At 44.1% G+C, this 18,604-nt stretch overlaps 1 protein-coding gene across 1 annotated transcript in view; it reads left to right on the forward strand.

Moving 5' to 3' along the window:
• Positions 1-287: 287 nt before the first annotated feature.
• Positions 288-18,604, forward strand: part of LRRC75A (leucine rich repeat containing 75A) — a 521,438-nt gene continuing 503,121 nt past the window's right edge. The window contains exon 1 of the mRNA XM_073667844.1: positions 288-1,342. Within this exon, the coding sequence (XP_073523945.1) occupies positions 1,070-1,342 (273 nt within the window). The 5' untranslated portion in view covers positions 288-1,069. The remainder of the gene's footprint in view (positions 1,343-18,604) is intronic.

Below are 18,604 nucleotides of genomic sequence, written 5' to 3' on the forward strand. Positions count from 1 at the left end.
AATATCCACATTTATTTTTGAGCAGACAGCAATGTATTAGATTACTGATACTTCTAGAGGTGTCTGCCCCCATCACCACTTTCTAGAACAGGTCTTGCCTCCTGAGTGACAGCAGCTCTCTCCTCTCATTTACTTTGCACTGGGGGGCCCCTTTAAGAAGAGACAACTTAGACATCCGCACCAGGGGCTCCCTGATCTCATCTGGATGGATCTACAGGGGCTTTTCCTGGCACATGCCCAGCAGACCTCTTCCTAGCATGAGAGTGGCCAGCTCCCCTCACAGGAAACGCCTTCTCCCTGACAAGAGACACAGCCCCTCTCTGCTTGTGTGTATGGGAGGCAATGCTGGCTCCAGAAGAGGCTCCCAGACACCCAAGTCCTACCTGCCAGCTCGTGGGCTGCAGCCAGAGGAAAGCCCCTGCCTCCTCCCTGTCTGAGGGCTGCGAGTTGCAGCAGCCACCCCGGCTCCTGAGACTTTAATCGGATTGATTCCCAGTGCCAGGGAGTCTGCTGAGAGGCTGGGACTTTTGCGTGTCAAATGATGTGTCTGCTCTCCCCCTCCCCCTGTCATTAGAAAGCCTTCTGCTGCTGATCCTGGGGCTTCATAAGGACGTGCAACAGTTTGGAGTGGAGCAGACACTTGGACTTGGGTGGAGGACACCTCTGCTGCAGGTGGTCGCTGCCTCCTGGTGTCCTCAGCGCTTCTTCTTTGTTGTTCTGGATGTATGGTAGAAAGTTCTGCAGCCTGGAGGGGGCTTGGGAGGTGGGAACAGAAACAGTAGCACTAGAGGAGGAGGAAATGAGAGAGCCCCAGCTGTGCCTGCTGGAAACAATGTTGCAATTTTGTATCTCCAGCATTTCCTAAGAGGATGTGGTGGGAGCTTCTCCTCTTAGGTGCCACCTTGTGATGATGCCATTGCTGGAGTGACTGGCTCTGTGGATCACTGACCTGTTGCATGCTGAGCTGCCTATTCTGGAGAGGTCATCCAGCTGAACATTTGCTCTCTGCTGTGTGACCCCCCACCAGGATCATTTCGGATGCCTCTCCTGAGGGATAATTATTACCATCATGGGCACCAAGCAGACCAAGGTCTGCCAGGCTTCCAGTGCTGGAGGGGAAAGCCCTCAGCAGCACCCCCTGGGATCCAGGAGGAGCACTCCTGCCAGGGAAAGAGGGGACTTCTGGTCTTTTGGGGTGAAGTCTGGGGATAAATTTGGAAAGAGTGGATCCTCAAATCTACCCCCTTATCACAGGAGGATCAAGATGATCCAGGACATGATGCTGCTGGTCAAACAAGGGAGACAGGAGGAGGCCACTGAACTGCTGAGACACCTGAGACAGGTGAGTGGTGACAGCTCTGGTCCTAGCAGCAAGGTGCAGACTTGCTGGAATATTGGCTATACGGAGTAATGATACATGTTGTTGGCACTTGCTGTGCATGGGATTTAGGGTTCATTCAGGACATCTACAAGGAGTTTGTATGTTCTCCCTGTGTTTGTGTGGGTTTCCTCCAGGTTCTCTGGTTTCCTCCCACACTCCAAAGACATACTGATAGGGAATCTAGTGTGAGCCCCAATGGGGACAGTGATGATTATATCTGTGCAGCGCTATGGAATAAGATGGCGCTATATGTAATAGTTGTAATAAGTTAGACTAGTTAAGATAAGTAGTTCATTACGATATCCTAAGATCCAAATGAAACAGAAATTATTTTTTAGACATCATGTGCTGCACCCCAGCACCATGCGAAGTGTATGACCATGGGCACTATTGAAGGCAGCACCAATAGGACAGCATATCCCTATCGAGAAACCATTGAGCAAAAGCCGTGGGAAGGTAATTAAAAAAACCAAAAACAATGCCTCCACCAAATTCTGCCGCAATCAGTGGTTATACCCATTAGCGTCCGTTTTCCACATCTACATTCTATACATGCTTATACGGGGCTGTTCATATGTTTTTTTTGCAGTCCGAGTGTCTGTAAAAAAAAAAAAGAAAAAGGAGACATGTCCATGTTTTTGATCCGAGTATGACCACGTTCACACGTTCAGTATCTGGTCAGTATTTTACCTCAGTATTTGTAAGCCAAAACCAGGAGTGGGTGATAAATACAGAAGTGGTGACGTGTTTCTAATAAGGTGCTTTCACACTGCGTTTTGGCACCTATTAGGTGGCCCCGTCTGGGTTTATGTCTGAATCAACCGTAAAATGAAGTCTTGGGTGTCCACCTCCAGTAGGCATACATGCCCAAAAATGATATACAACAGAGCACACGTTCGCTCTGTCGGCACCATTACGGTCCATGGCCCCATCGGCACATATGCCCAAATTGCGTTTTGCAGGAGGTTCAGACGTAAGCTCCAACAGGGCCACCGAATGGGCGCCAGAACACAGTGTGAAAGCACCCTTATATTTTTCCAATGATTGTACTACTCCTAGTTTTGGCTTACAGATACTGATGTAAAATACTGACCAAATACTGAATGTGTGAACGCTGCCTTACAGGTCAAGTTGTCCAATGCAAGGCAATAGGTCTGTGAAAAAATACCATGAGCTTATCCTTGCTGTGACTAGCTGGTGCATGAGCCCTGGTCTGAAACGCCCCCTCCTGTGATAGGTAGCTCACTGTCTATGGACACTGTATATATAGAGCCTGGTGTGGGCGGGGCTAGCTTTCTCAGCTCTGCTTCATTGCTAAATCTAAAAGCTCTGAACTGCTGCACCCAGTAATCTTAGTGATACATCGTTGGATTCAGCTTCTCTTTGCCTACATCAGGCTGCTGACAGATTCCCTTTAAGTGCAATGTAAGTAATGTGAGAAAGTCCCTTTTCCTGTGGTATTACAGGGCACAATTATGTGCATCACAGCACATTCAATTTCACATCTAATTTATGAATGGAGCTTCTTTTGAAAAGGGCCAGAATTGCTTTGTGATTTCACATAACATTACAATTGCACGTATACTTTGTTATTGTAATACAAACCTAAGGGGAAGACTGCAGTGCAATTTGTGATTATCAAGTAAATTGTAACATTCTTGGATATTTTGATCTATTGTTATCATTGTTACATTAAATCCCATATTCTGATGTGACCCTATAGGATTACATGACGCCTCGTATCTTATTAGTAGGATGATAGTAAACAATCGTTCACTGTGGAGCCGGCATTTACATAATTGGGAATTATCCTTTAAATAGGGACAGAACTCTGTTATTTGTAAAAGCTTGTGATGTTTTATAGACAAACACATAACAATATATTATAAATTATTAGCAATATTTATGTTATTGTTCTTAGTGGATTTTATACACCTCTTCCTATTCCTTGTCTGTCATTCTCCTTTAATGAGATGGGTTTTAATAAAATAAGTGTTACTAGGTAACATGAAGCTGTCTACTGAGCATAACTAGATTGCATGACATATGTATTAAATGTTACAGCATGGTTATCAACTTCCAGCTCTCCTTCAGCTCACTAACCTTATTATTCTGGCTGTACGACAAAAGACTGATGTAGAAACTTGTGTTTCCCAGAATGCTGGCGTAGCAGGGGAATCACTTGTAATTAATCCAATAGACTTTAGTTATACGGTTTCCTCACACTTACCTTCTGATCTAAAACTTGCAAAATAAAAAGAATCCACATAAAACAGTGAAACATCTAGTTTGTAAATGATAGTAGCTGAAAATTCCATAAATATATACATTATATTAAAGAGAACCTGTGATCACGATTTAGCATGTTAAAGTAAAGGTATGGCCGTAATGGCACTGTTATACTGATTTAATAGATACGTATCTATTAAATCAGTATGACAGCGCCATTATGGCCATACCTTTATTTAGGTTAAATTGTGATGACAGGTTCTCATTAATATAATGTACCGGTATATATTTATGGAATTTTCAGCGACTATCGTTTACAAACTAGATGTTTCACTGTTTTATGTGGATTGTTTTTATACTGCAAGATTTAGATCAGAAGGTATCATAGAGTACTTAGTTAAAATAATTTTGATAAAAAAAACCGTAAAAGCCATTCCACCACGTCAAGGTGACCCTATTCAGGACAGCCCTAACCTCTAGAATTAAAACCATAGGGTCACTTTGACGTGGTGGGATAGCTTTTACGTCTTTGTGACCAAAATTATGTTAACTAAGTACCCTATATTATTTTCATGAACTATTGCTATTTATTTATTTACTGCAGGGTATTTGCTAATTTCGTTTTTATCTTAGCTTCTGTCTGTTTAGTGGCCAGTGTGAACATGCGCCTACTAATATTCCACTTCATCTCTTTAGGTTTTTATATATGAACTTGTATAAAGATTATATGGTCTACTTTATTACTATATATGAATACTTTATTACTAATATTTGATTTTACAATTCTCTGGTGGAATGAGAATACTATTCTGCAAGTGATTTAACAGGTGTACTATTAATAGGAGCGCCAGTGTGAAACTGTATTTAATACGGAGAACCATTTGTTGCTGAAATTTCTACAATTGAATATATCTTCCAAAAATCTGAATCGTGATGAGTTGGTGACAGGTACATGGATTTTCTGCAAGTCCCAATGAAATTAATTACATAATTGCAGAAATTTCTACCACAAATCTACTGCTTCTTTATTTTGATAGTAGAAGTTAGAGTACAGAGCAGATAGAAACACCTTAATATCTCGTCAGAGTTTTCCCCGTGCACCTCATCAGATTCCAGTATCTTACCTCTTCCCTGCAGCTGATATTCGAGGCACCCTTTATTCCAGTAATGGTCCACTTTTTCAAGCATGTCATTCTTACCAGAAAATCACATAATTCTGGCCTCTGTAAATCAGGGCTGTGGAGCCGGAGTCGGAGTCGTGGAGTCGGAGTCTGTGCTCATTTTGGTGGAGTCGGAATCGGTATAAAATATATAATAAATTGGGTGCAGTAGATCAATGCAGTTTGTGGGGAATATTTTTTCATAGGAATTTGGGAAAGTTCTGAAATGTCCTATAAATGGCTGTTCTATTCCTGATCTAAGGCTACATTCACACACAGCGTTTTTGCTGCGTTTTTTGAGAATACGTTTTTCAGCTGCAAAAGCAGATCAGCTTTTTAAAAAACCGCATCTCCTGAAAGGTTTTTGAGCTCATAGATAATGTTTTCAATAGCAAAAGCAGCTTAGAAAAACGCCGAACAAACTGACATGCTCATTCTTTGTGAGGATCCATTTTTGAGCCCAAAAACGGATCCTCACAAAATGATGTGTCTGAGTGTCATATCTTGAAACCCATTGACTTTGCTGGGATGCCCAGAGACACTGCATTTTACTGCAAAAAACGGATCTGCAAAAACGCTGTGTGTGAATCATGGCCGTAGCCAGCGAGGGGCAGGGGGGGCAGCTGCCCCCCTTCCTAGAAGCAGGGGCACGCACCTATCAAAACTCACTTGTATGCTGCAGTGCTCCCGTCCTGCACTGGCTCCAGACTGCAGGGGGCAATCTCCCCTCCTCTGTCCTGTCTTCTGCTGTCTTCACCAGAGAGAGGAGGGGGAGGGGTGCCTGCCCTGCACAGGATCAGATTCCTGGGCCCCGAGCTGGAGAAAGTGAAAGTACTACTGCTCATCTCTGTCACAGAAAGGTAACTAATGCTAATATTGTAGGTGATTATTATGTGCTCTCTGTACAATGTGTGAACTATATGTGCGATATGTGCAATGTACTATTTGCTGTCATCTGTCTATCATACTCTATCCCTCCATCTATCCCTCTATCTATCCCTCTAGCTATCCATCCCTCTATCTATCTATCTATGTATCTATTTATCTATCCCTCCAGCTATCCATCATTATATTCTATCTAAATATCTTGATTATTGTATCATAAAAATGATTAAATGTCTGATGTTCACATTGTACTACAATACATTTTTCACTTAAATATAAGCAATATATGTGGGAGTCGGAGTCGGTGTAAGGGAAATTGAGGAGTCGGAGTCGCAGGTTTGGCTTACCGACTCCACAGCCCTGCTGTAAATACCATATGTATTCTTATGCAGCTATTCCTCACGAGCCACCCAAATGTGCATGGTGAGAGGGGAATAAACTGGCGAAGGATATCTTTGGCAGTAGCTTATCTTTAATGAAATCCAAAATGCGTGATCCTCCTTTCCCCCAAATTCTCACCCATAAACATATTAGATGGCCGACCAGTTCCAGAGAAATGAGCAGTTTGTCTGGTGTTCATCAAATGCAGGGGTGGGGAACCTCGGGCTCTCGATAACCTTTTATCCGGCCCCGAGGCCGGTTCAAGCTTCGAGGCGCGTGCAATGAAAGATTACGTCCTGACATCAGGGCCAGCGTCAGGACGCACTTTGTGTGCGGAGCTAGAGCGCAATTTGTATGGCCCTCGAAGAATGGTATAAATATCCAAATGGCCCTTGGCAGAAAAAAGATTCCCCACCCCTGATCTAATGTGTATGGAGACCTAAAGGCCTGGTGTACTTGATCAGTAGGTTGACTGAAATAAGGATTCATACTTTCCTAAAAGAATGGCGGTGTTCCCCGGCGATCACGTAACCTTTATGTAATGTCAGCAATGCAACCTATCAGGGGCCACTGATGGGCTGCAGCCGTCACAGTTCCGTCAGAGCTGACATCCCCTCTAACGAAACTTGACAGACTGCGGTGCTCACGTGACATAATGTCACAAGATCACTGGGGAACACAGAGGAGCACGGAGGAGTGGTTCCAACCTTCGAGGTAGCAATGATTTATTTCTTTCAGCACATTGGGAACATCCAAATGGCGCTGTCCAGTATTAGACAACCCTTTTATGTTTGGATCTTAAGATGTGGCATTGTAGGAATGTGTCAGGGACTTGTAAGAGGTGTACAACAAATTAGAGAATGTCTACAACATGACTTACACATGCAGGACACACTAGAGGTGAACCAGGGTTTAATGTAGGGCAGTTTGTAGTAATAGGCTATGTGCCCACGATGCAGAAATGCTCCGGATTTTTTCCTGAGCATTTCTGCATCTCCCTGGCAGAAAAAACGCATGTGGATTGTACATGCGGATTGTACATGCGGATTGTACATGCGTTTTTCCTGCCAGGGACATACGGATGTGAAGCGTTCTTCACATGCATTTCCGCATGCGGATTGACAAGCGCTTTCCAAGCGATTTTAGCATCACTTGGAAAGTGCTTGACAACTTGGTAACACTATATAAATCCATACAACCGGCATGGATTTATATAGTGTGACCGTAAAGAATGGTAAAAAATAAAAAAATCTATACTTACCTTCCGATGGCCCCCACAGTCTTGCTTCGCTCCGTTCTCCCTTGCCGGCAGCTCGCGGTACACTGAAGGACCTGCCGTTACATGACTATGATGTCAGCGCAGGTCCTTCAGTCCACCACGATCTGCCGGCAAGCGAAGACAAGGAGACCGGGGGCCATCAGAAGGTAAATATAATATTTATTTTTTATTTTATTCTTTTTTTTACAGGTTCTATGGTACCCGGGTCCAGAGGAGAGTCTCCTGTCCTCCACACCCGGGTACCATCCACACATTGAAACGCATGGAATGCGCATCTACAGATGCAGTGATGCGGATTCCATGAGGTCTAATGCAAGTCAATGGCGGTGAAAACGCAGCACTTCCGCAAAATAATTGGTAGTGCTGCGTTTTTTTCCGCAATGATAATCCGCAGCGGAAATTTCCGCAGCATGTGCACAGCACACGCGGATTATCATTGGGGAACATGGCAGGCCTTCTACCAAGCGTTTTTTAAGCGTTTCTGCAGCGTTTTTGCCACTGCGGAAACGCTTAAAAAACGCATCGTGGGCACACAGCAATAGGCTAGGGTTGTTAGAACCTTGCTCTTAGTTTTTTTTCCTTTGCTGGTCACATGACCTTGTTGGCCTATTTAATCCTGCTCCGCCCTTCTGGCTTTGCTGGACTTCATTGTATATCTACTTTCTAGCTAGCCTGTGCTCTGTGTCTTGCTCTGTTAGTTTGCTTGGTCTACTGACCTCTATGTTCTATATATTTTGTTTGTTCGTCTGTCTGCTACTATTTCTGTTAGGAGGTGTCCCATATTCCTCCCAGTCCTTAGTACTTGTAGGGATTCCTTCCTCACATCTATAGGTCTCCGTACAGACTAGCTTAGGACTTTAGCAGGTCTGATCGCAGGATCAGGTTCCCTGTTACATCGTAGGGATTAAGCTGAGTTCTATCGTAGGGACAGATCTCCTCTCTTTCCTTAGCTCTGGTAGCAGAACATAACAGTAAGTCCAGCCAGCAAATTCTCTAAGGAAAGATTTTTCTGTTCCATCATGGTGTCGGTTCAGGATTTGGTTCATCGCCTGCAGGGACTCTCTCTGGAGGTGGCCGAGCTCCGTCAGCACGTGAGTAACTGTCCTGGAGCACATTTCTTGGAGCCGAAGGTATGTTTGCCGGATTTATTTTTTGGTGAACACCGAGAATTTTTTTCATTCAAAAATGCTTGCTTATTGTATTTTCGTTTGAGACCTAAGTCCTCTGGGGATGAATCCCAGCGCGTAGGGTTCATAATGTCACTTTTGCGCAAAGAGCCTCAGGAGTGGGCCTTTTCTTTGCAACCTAGTGATACATGCTTCAGATCAGTGGATAGTTTTTTTTCTGCTTTGGGACTATTATATGATGATCCTGACCGTGTCGCATCAGCTGAGACTGAGTTGAGACGTTTAAAACAAGGATCAGGTAATGTGGAAAAATATTGTACTCATTTCCGTCGTTGGTCTACTCAAACAGGGTGGAACGATTCTGCTCTGAAAAGTCTATTTCTTGCTGGGCTCAGTGAAAGGGTTAAAGACCTGCTAATTGCTTATCCTACACCTGAAGATTTGCAACAGGCTATGCAATTAGCTATACGGGTGGATAGAAGACTGCGTGCAAGGGTTAATGAGAGCAAATCCTCTGCTATGTCAGTTTCTGGTTATGAGAATGTGTGTACTAACAGTGGTGAACCGATGGAGATTGGATCGGTGGCACCTCGCTCTCAAGAAAAAGACCGTCGATTTTTTGAAGGCTTGTGTTTCTATTGCGGAAAATCTGGTCATTTGATTAAAGGCTGTGAGCTTCGTATGAAGAAAGAAAAAAAAATGGTCAGTCATGCCCGTATTGCCTGTTTAAATTCCAAGGGTGTATTTTTAGCTGCTTCCACGATTGCTCAGGAAAAATTAATGGAATTTCGGGTGTTTGTTGATTGTGGGTCTACTCTGAATGTAATTGATGGGGGATTCTTGGAAAGACTCAATTTAAAACCTGAACCTTTATCATCCCCCATTGCTGTGGTTTCTGTGGATGGTTCCCCTTTGAAGAATATTACTCTCAAGGTCTGTGAATTTCCTCTCACTATTAATGGTGTTCACCATGAGAAATTGGATTTGGTAGTGTTGAATAACTTGCCTTCTCCAGTAATATTGGGATTGCCCTGGTTAAAATTTCACAATCCTGTACTGGATTGGTCTACCAGTGAAATTAAATCCTGGAGCCATAAATGTTATGACAAGTGTTGTAATGGGCGTATTGCAGCTTTGGATAGGGGAGAATTGCCTGTTCCTATTCAGGATTTTTGGAGAGTTTTTTCTGAGAAGGAATCGCAGGTTTTGCCTCCCCATAGAGACTATGATTGTTCTATTGAATTTGTCCCTGGAGCGACTCTTCCTAAAAGTCGTTTATTTAACCTTACTATTCCTGAGAGGAAGGCTTTGGAGGAATACATACAGACAAGTTTGGCCGCCGGTCACATTAGGCCCTCTAAGTCTCCTGTGGCGGTTGGATTTTTTTTTGTAAAAAAAAAGGACGGCGGTTTACGTCCTTGTCTGGATTTTCGTGAGATTAACAAAATTACTGTACGCAATCCTTACCCACTGCCATTGATTCCTGATCTGTTTAACCAGTTAATGGGGGCCAAGTGGTTCTCTAAAATTGACCTTAAGGGGGCATACAATCTGTTGCGCATGAAGGAGGGTGACGAATGGAAGACTGCTTTTAACACTCCTGTGGGTCATTTTGAGAATCTGGTTATGCCTTTTGGTCTTACTAATGCTCCTGCATTTTTTCAGAATCTGATTAATGACATCCTTAGACCTTTGATCGGCAAAAATGTGGTTGTGTATTTGGATGACATTTTGATTTATTCGCCGGATCTGGAGTCTCATTGGCGGAGCGTGCGTGAGGTATTACAGTTATTAATGGACAATTCGCTTTTTGCTAAGCTGGAGAAATGTGAGTTCGCTGTACAGAGAATTAGTTTTTTGGGCTACATTATCTCCAGCAAAGGTTTTGAGATGGATCCGGTTAAGGTTCAGGCTGTGCAGGAATGGCCTAGGCCTATTGGTTTGAAATCGATACAGAGGTTTTTGGGTTTCGCCAATTACTATAGAAAATTCATAAAAAATTTTTTCTAGTATTGTCAAACCTCTGACTGATCTCACCAGGAAAGGTGCTGATGCGGTTCAGTGGTCTTCTGAGGCCATTGAAGCTTTTGTGTATCTCAAGGAGAGGTTCACCTCTGCTCCCATCCTTATGCAGCCTGATGTTACTAGGCCGTTTTTGGTTGAGGTTGATGCTTCCTCTGTGGGGGTTGGCGCAGTATTGTCTCAGGATAACGGGGATGGATTACATCCCTGTGCCTTTTTTTCAAAAAAAATTTCGGAGACTGAACTGAATTACGATATTGGTAATCGGGAATTATTGGCTATTAAACTCGCATTTGAACACTGGCGCCACTTCTTGGAAGGTGCGGAATTTCCCGTTCAGGTTCTTACGGATCATAAAAATCTGATATATCTTGATGCTGCCAAGCGCCTGAATCCCCGTCAGGCTAGGTGGGCACTGTTTTTCTCGCGGTTTAATTTCTCCGTTACTTACATCCCTGGTACTAAGAATGTTAAGGCGGATGCCTTGTCTCGCAGTTTTTCTCCCATAGTCGGTGCTGAGAAAGAGGAGAACATTTTACAAGAAGGTGTTGTGATAGCTGCTTTGGACTCCGTTTTGGAAAATGAGATTCTTAAAGCACAGGAGAATGCCCCTTCTAACACTCCTCATGGGAGGTTGTTTGTGCCTGGGACCTTTAGGAGAGATTTGTTTGTTGAGTGTCACGAATCTCGGTTGGCAGGTCATCCCGGAATCTCTGAGACCAAGAGACTGGTGGGTCGCAGTTTTTGGTGGCCTGGATGGCAGAAGGAAGTCATTAAGTGGGTGCGTCAATGTACTATATGTGCTAGATCTAAGTCCTCACATACTCCTGCTGCGGGGTTGCTTTGTCCTTTGGAGGTTCCCAGTGCTCCTTGGATACATTTGGCTATGGACTTTATAACTGACCTTCCCCCCTCTGAGGGTTTTACTGTCATCTGGGTGGTCGTGGACCGTTTTAGCAAGATGTGTCACTTGGTTCCTTTCGTCAAACTGCCCTGCGCTAAAACTCTCGCTAAGGCCTTTGTCAAGGAAATTGTCAGACTTCATGGCGTTCCTACTGACATTGTTTCTGATAGGGGTCCTCAGTTCGTGGCTCGTTTTTGGCGTGCCTTTTGTGATAGGTTGGGAGTTCATTTGTCGTTCTCGTCCGGATATCATCCTGAATCTAATGCCCAGACAGAAAGGAAAAACCAGGATGTTGAGCAGTTCTTGCGTTGTTTTGTGGCAGACAATCAAGAGGGGTGGTCTGAGTTTCTGCCACTTGCCGAATTTGCTCTGAACAATCATACATCCTCTTCTGCTGGTTGTTCGCCTTTTTTTTGTTGTTCTGGGAGACATCCGTTGTTTGGGTCGTTCTCCAAGTTGGGATCTGCCGTGCCTGAGGAGGAGAATTTTTCCGGTGATTTGGAGAGAGTTTGGACGGATGTGCGTGGTAATCTTCAGGAGGCCAACAGAAAATCTAAAGACTACTTTGATAGGAAACGACAGGAGGTTTTGTTCGCTGTTGGTGACATGGTTTGGTTGTCCTCTAGGAATCTGCGGTTGAGGATTCCTTCATAGAAATTGGGTCCCAAGTTTGTAGGGCCCTTTAAGGTGCTTCAGGTTGTCAACCAATCTGCTGTTAGGTTGGAGGTTCCTACCTCCTGGAGAATTAATCCGGTATTTCATGTCTCTCTGTTGAAAAAAGCTGTTGTATCGGATTGTGACGCCTCTGCCTCTGTTCCTCCGGTGGTGGAGGACGGGGAATATGAAATTTCTCGCATCCTTAACTCTAGACGGTATAGAGGTAGTTTGCAGTATCTTGTGGCCTGGAAAGGTTTCGGTCCCGAGGATAACTCTTGGGTGAGGTCGGATGATGTTTCCGCGTCCAGACTTATCAGAGCGTTTCACAGGAGATTTCCTGATAAGCCTGGTCCTAGGGGATCCGGAGGATCCTCTTAGAAGGGGGGGTACTGTTAGAACCTTGCTCTTAGTTTTTTTTCCTTTGCTGGTCACATGACCTTGTTGGCCTATTTAATCCTGCTCCGCCCTTCTGGCTTTGCTGGACTTCATTGTATATCTACTTTCTAGCTAGCCTGTGCTCTGTGTCTTGCTCTGTTAGTTTGCTTGGTCTACTGACCTCTATGTTCTATATATTTTGTTTGTTCGTCTGTCTGCTACTATTTCTGTTAGGAGGTGTCCCATATTCCTCCCAGTCCTTAGTACTTGTAGGGATTCCTTCCTCACATCTATAGGTCTCCGTATAGACTAGCTTAGGACTTTAGCAGGTCTGATCGCAGGATCAGGTTCCCTGTTACATCGTAGGGATTAAGCTGAGTTCTATCGTAGGGACAGATCTCCTCTCTTTCCTTAGCTCTGGTAGCAGAACATAACAAGGGTCACATGACCGTTTTACTCTCATCTGAGAAAATCGTTCCGATTATACTAATCACACGCTGATCAGAGTTTGATCAGAGTGAGGCGCTCGCCATTATTAAAATGGGGGATGCATGGTCGCACAGACCCTTAATCATCTAGTTATGGTTTATTAATTATTTTATAGTGATTATACTGGTGGTTAACATTTGTTTTCTAGTCATGTTTAGGTCAAAGGTCATTTTAGTCAGCTGTGCAAGGGCACGAGCTGGTTAAAAAATCTGGTTTGAAGCAGTTGAATGTGTGGTGTTTTTCAAGGAAGCTGATTGGTGGATCTAAAATGTGCGGGAAATTCATAATGTATTTAACATCGGGTCCAGGTATCAGCTGGCATTCGCCGCTGGACGAAGATAAGAAGACGCCCTCCCACCCTCCCCCTTTTTATTGAGCTGTCGTGATGTTTTATTAGAGGGATAATCGCCCAGCTTTTGCTGGGTGGAGTTGGTTGTTGGTTTTATTGTTATCTGGTTTTAAGAAGATTTTTTATAATATTATATTTCTATTTATTATGGTATATTTATTTATTAAATATTTAGTAACTCTTAATAAATACATCACAGCCAATTTTAGCCACACCAAACTGTCATATGTATTTATTTATTATTAATTAAAATAAAAAATGGGTCTTGTGCTACCATGTGCTGACAGTGTGATCCGATTTTCTCAAGTGAGGAAAAGAAACAAAAAGTTTCTCCATCTTCTGCATTCATTCTGTTCGTGTGTCCAATTTTGTTTTTTTCCTTGAAACCATAGACATGAATGGCTGAGTGCGATCTGATAATCGGAGGCAACTCGGACACGCTGCAATCTTTTCCTCAGACATGTGCACTGCCACACAGAATAACATGCGGACGAGTGATATCCGTCAAAACGACGTCTGATTTTTATGGTTGTGTCATGAGCCCCTAGAGACATTCATCAGGAAGCAAATGACAGTAAAAATAAAACTTGTCACATTTCTGAAATTTATAGTAGCTTTTAAATAGCAATAATATCAGTCCCTGTGACCCTGCTGATAAATCTGGATGACTCCTTGCTGAGTCACGCTACCTTTTATAGTACTCAGTCCTTAATAGTAACTTCTTGGGTTTTAAAGGGGCCAAATCCGTGGAATATTACTAAATGATTGATTATGCTTATCTGCCTACATACCCTATTAATTATGCACTTATTCTGCATTTTTTTTAAAGGGTTATTCCAAATAATACATTTTACCTTCTATCCATATAGCTGCTCTTGACTATAGCCAGCAGTCTCAAAGACAATGAAATGAGCAAAGTTTTGGTATGCGCACCTCCGCTCCATTGTTTCAGAGCCGTGTCCTCTGGATGGCAGGAACTCACAGTGGTTGGACTGGATGGCAGGTACTCCCAGTGGTTGGACCGGACGGCAGGTACTCCCAGTGGTGGGACCGGATGGCAGGTACTCCCAGTGGTTGGACAGGAGGGCAGGTACTCCCAGTGGTCGGACCGGAGGGCAGGTACTCCCAGTGGTTGGACAGGAGGGCAGGTACTCCCAGTGGTTGGACAGGAGGGCAGGTACTCCCAGTGGTTGGACAGGAGGGCAGGTACTCCCAGTGGTTGAACCGGAGGGCAGGTACTCCCAGTGGTTGGACCGGATGGCAGGTACTCCCAGTGGTTGGACAGGAGGGCAGGTACTCCCAGTGGTCGGACCGGAGGGCAGGTACTCCCAGTGGTTGGACAGGAGGGCAGGTACTCCCAGTGGTTGGACAGGAGGGCAGGTACTCCCAGTGGTTGAACCGGATGGCAGGTACTCCTAGTGGTTGGACCCTCAACAATCAATAGGTTGTTCCTTGCAATTCTGGGAATAACCCTTTAACCGTAGACACCCCTTATAAAATGGTATCAGGTGACAGTACCGCAAAAAAAAGCAAAAGCAACGATCGAGACAGCACAGAATATCTACATATGGTTCAACAGCTAGATGATTTTTCCACACCAAATTTTGTTATGAAGGCCATGATCATATTAACCCTTTATAGGATGTATACAATAATTAGCTTTCATCTTGAAGGTTTTTCACATCTATGATAATATAATGACCAGATACGATTACCAGAAGCTTTTTTTCATCCGTAAGAAGATGTATTGGACAGTGATGGTTGATTGTTAAAGGGAATGTGTCACCCCCTGGGAGATATCAGACCTGTACTATGGGCATACAGGTGATAGAAAAGTAAATCTATACTTACCTGTATGGCCCATAGCAGAGGTCTGATTGCAGAGAAATCTGTTTTTATAAAGTCTGTTTTCCAGAGGCTTGGCGTCTGGGAGACGCGAAGCAGACCCCTCCTATCTGCTTACTATTCCCCTAAATCGCCGCCTCTGTGCTAAATTACCATATTCCCCCCTCCCCTGCATGTCACAGGGCCCTGTGACAGGTCCTGCTCTGCCTCCCCTCCTGCGCATGCGCAAAGCGCCGCTCCCATGGAGCGCGTTTTGTTTCCCTCCGGCCCCGTTTGGCTGCGTACTACGCCGCAGCCTTGTATTACGCAAGAGACGGTGAGTCACTGAGACTTCCGCTCCGCTGGCAGTACGCAGCCAAACGGGGCCGGAGGCAAGCGAAGCACGCTCCATGGGAGCGGTGCTTTGCACATGCGCGGGAGGGAAGGCAGAGCAGGGCACATCACGGGGTCTGTCACAGGGCCCTGTGATGTGCAGCGGAGGGGGAGAATATGGTAATTTAGCACAGAGGCGGAAATTTAGGGGAATAGTAAGCTGATAGGAGGGCTTTGCTTGGCGTCCCCCGGACGACAAGCCTCTGGAAAACAGACTTAATAAAACCAGATTTCTCTGCAATCAGACCTCTGCTATGGGCCATACAGGTAAGTATAGATTTACTTTTCTATCACCTGTATGCCCATAGTAGAGGTCTGATATCGTCTAGGGGGGTGACACATTCCCTTTAATTATAATTGTGTAAGTTGTGAAAGTATGGAAAATTGAAACAAGACTGATTTTTAACGAGAACAAAAGGAGGAATTGGCACCGAGGGACCTCCACCTTCTGGTGACACCTGTCCAATAAAGTTCAACCAAGGGATTGGAAAGGATAATGGGAATAGGGAAGGTACATCCATAATATGTGATACATTCTGCTCTAAAGAGCACTTTTTTCCTTCCTGATCCCTACTGTCGAGCGACTAGATCTGCATTCTTATTTTCTTCTAAAAAATCATCTAAACCTTTTTTCGAACCATCAATGGTTCCCGCTGTGACCAGCCCCTGAGGTCGGCTTTTCTGCAGATTATCAGTTCTCGTGGTAATGAAGGCTTGTCTCCTATTCAGATTGAACCTTTAAACTTTGTTGCATCCAAGGTGCTCCCAGCAGCAAGACGTTAGAATTTAAGAAAGTTTTAGTGTACCTTCAAAATGGCAAATACCTCGACAGAACCCATAGACCTCGATATAAGTCAATTAGATCCACTCCATGTCGGATCTAGCACTGCATCATGGTTTTGCATTTCATACGGAAACATCTATGCGAATGTGAACGGAGCCTGGGTAATTTGGGAACTGCCATGTGCTAACGAATATATTGAATAGTGATTTGTATGTCCAGCGGTAGTGCCTTGTTAATGTAAATGCAGTAGAGTCTTGTTTTTCTGTCCCCTTCTCCTGCCCCTCATCCTTATCTCACATATGCTGTGTACAATACAGATATGGCCGGGCCGGATCTCAGTGCAGTGGAGCTGTGTTTAGGTTCTAGTCCTTGTGTATTATTATGCCAGAACGTTTCTATAGGACGGATAGTGAACCCCCCCATATAGAATTATCACAAAACTCCCAAGAAATAGTTTAATGAAAAGATGAGCGCCACTAAAATATATGCAGAAAATTATTGAGACACACATTGTAATCAGAGAACTGAATTCAGGTTTTTATTAACCCCTTCACAACACGGCCGAATTTCCATTTTTTTTCTGCATTTTTGTTTTTTCCTCCCCTTCTTCCCAGGGCCATAACTTTTTTATTTTACCATCCACGTAGACGTATGATGTCTTGTTTTTTGCAGGACAGGTTATTTTTTTGAATGACACCATTCATTTTACCACATAGTGTACTGGAAAACGGGGAAAAAAAATTACAACTAGGGAGAAATTGTGAAAAAAACTACATTTTTTAAATTGTTTTTTTTTTTTTAATTGTTTTTGTTTTTACGGTGTACATTATGTGGTAAAAATGACCTTGCAATGATTCCACTCATCAGTACGATTACGGCGATACCAAACATGTCCAGTTTTTTTTTTTTATTATTTTAGTAGTGAAAAAAAAAATCAAATTTTTTTTAAAAAAATGATCTCGATGGTCCAGATGGATGGAGTGGAGGATGGCTGGTTGATGGGCACCCCATGCAAACACGGCTACGGCGCCAACAAGGAGGAGGTGGAGTAATGTTTTGGGCTAGAATCATGGGGAGAGAGATTGTCGGCCCTTTTAGGATCCCTGAAGGGGTAAAGATGAACTCCATAATGTATGCTGAGTTTCTCAAACAGCACTTCCTGCCATGGTTCAAGAAGAAGAACCGTGCATTATGCAGCAAGATCATTTTCATGCATGATAATGCACCGTCTCATGCTGCACATAACACATCTGCATCTCTGGCTGCTATGGGCATAAAAGGGGACAAACTTATGGTGTGGCAGCCATGCTTCCCTGACCTCAACCCCATTGAGAACCTCTGGAGCATCATCAAAAGGAGTGTCTATGATGGCGGGAGGCAGTTCACATCTAAGCAACAGCTCTGGGAGGGTATTCTGTCCTCATGCAAAACAATTGCAGCAGAAACCATCCAAAACCTGACAAATTCAATGGACGAGAGAGTTCAGAAGCTCCTTTCGAACAAGCGGTCCTATGTGCAAATGTAACATCACCTAGAATAAAGTTTTGAGTTGAAAACTGTTTGATTTCAGTGTGTAATAACCTGCTAATGCTTATAATTTCAAATATGACCATTTTTTTGTTCTTTATTAAAATGAAAAGGTTGAAAACTCTGCTGTGCATAATAATTTGGTACATGCATTTTGAGTGCAGTTTGAGTGTTTTATTTTTTAAAAAATATACTGTTATCATAGGCAGTTTGTACAAAAACCTTTCAAATGTACTCTAATAGTTATTTGACTGGAAAATTATGTAGCACCCCGAGGGTTCGGTTGCTACAGAGGTATTGCATCTCACCCAGATGTGCGATATCTCACTTCCAGGTAAGGATGGAGTGTGGCTCAGGACCCTAACACCCACATGCACTACACCACATTTCCGGGGGACAGCTCGACGGTGCTCCCATTAGTTATGCAGGCACGAGTGAGCATGTCCCTGGCTGGAGTGGGGGGAGGGAACACCTAGAGAAGGGAACCCGGTAGTGTGTGCGTGGGGGAAGTAGATCCTGGGTGCACTCTGTACAGGAGTATAAAGGGAGGCACCATCTTGGAAAGGGAGTGAGTTGAGAGAGGAGAAGACAGGGAGCAGAGCTGCTTTATGGGCTCTGCTCCACAGGCAGGCCCTGTCAGGAGGCCTGAGCCTGGAGGAGGGAAGAAGGAGGAAGAGGAGCAGACTGGGCTCCAGGAAGGATAGAGGGGACCCCAGGGGTGTGGACTGGCTGGTAGCCACCACACGCCCGCCGCTACCTGAGTAGGGGGGTCAGGTCAAGAAGATGGGAACCGGATCCCAAATTAGTGGAGGAGAGAAACTACCCTCAACTAAGAACC

This window comes from Phyllobates terribilis, unplaced genomic scaffold, assembly GCF_046119375.1.
Source record: "Phyllobates terribilis strain yellow unplaced genomic scaffold, ASM4611937v1 Scaffold_2__4_contigs__length_985480577, whole genome shotgun sequence".
In the NCBI taxonomy this organism is placed as follows: domain Eukaryota; kingdom Metazoa; phylum Chordata; class Amphibia; order Anura; family Dendrobatidae; genus Phyllobates; species Phyllobates terribilis.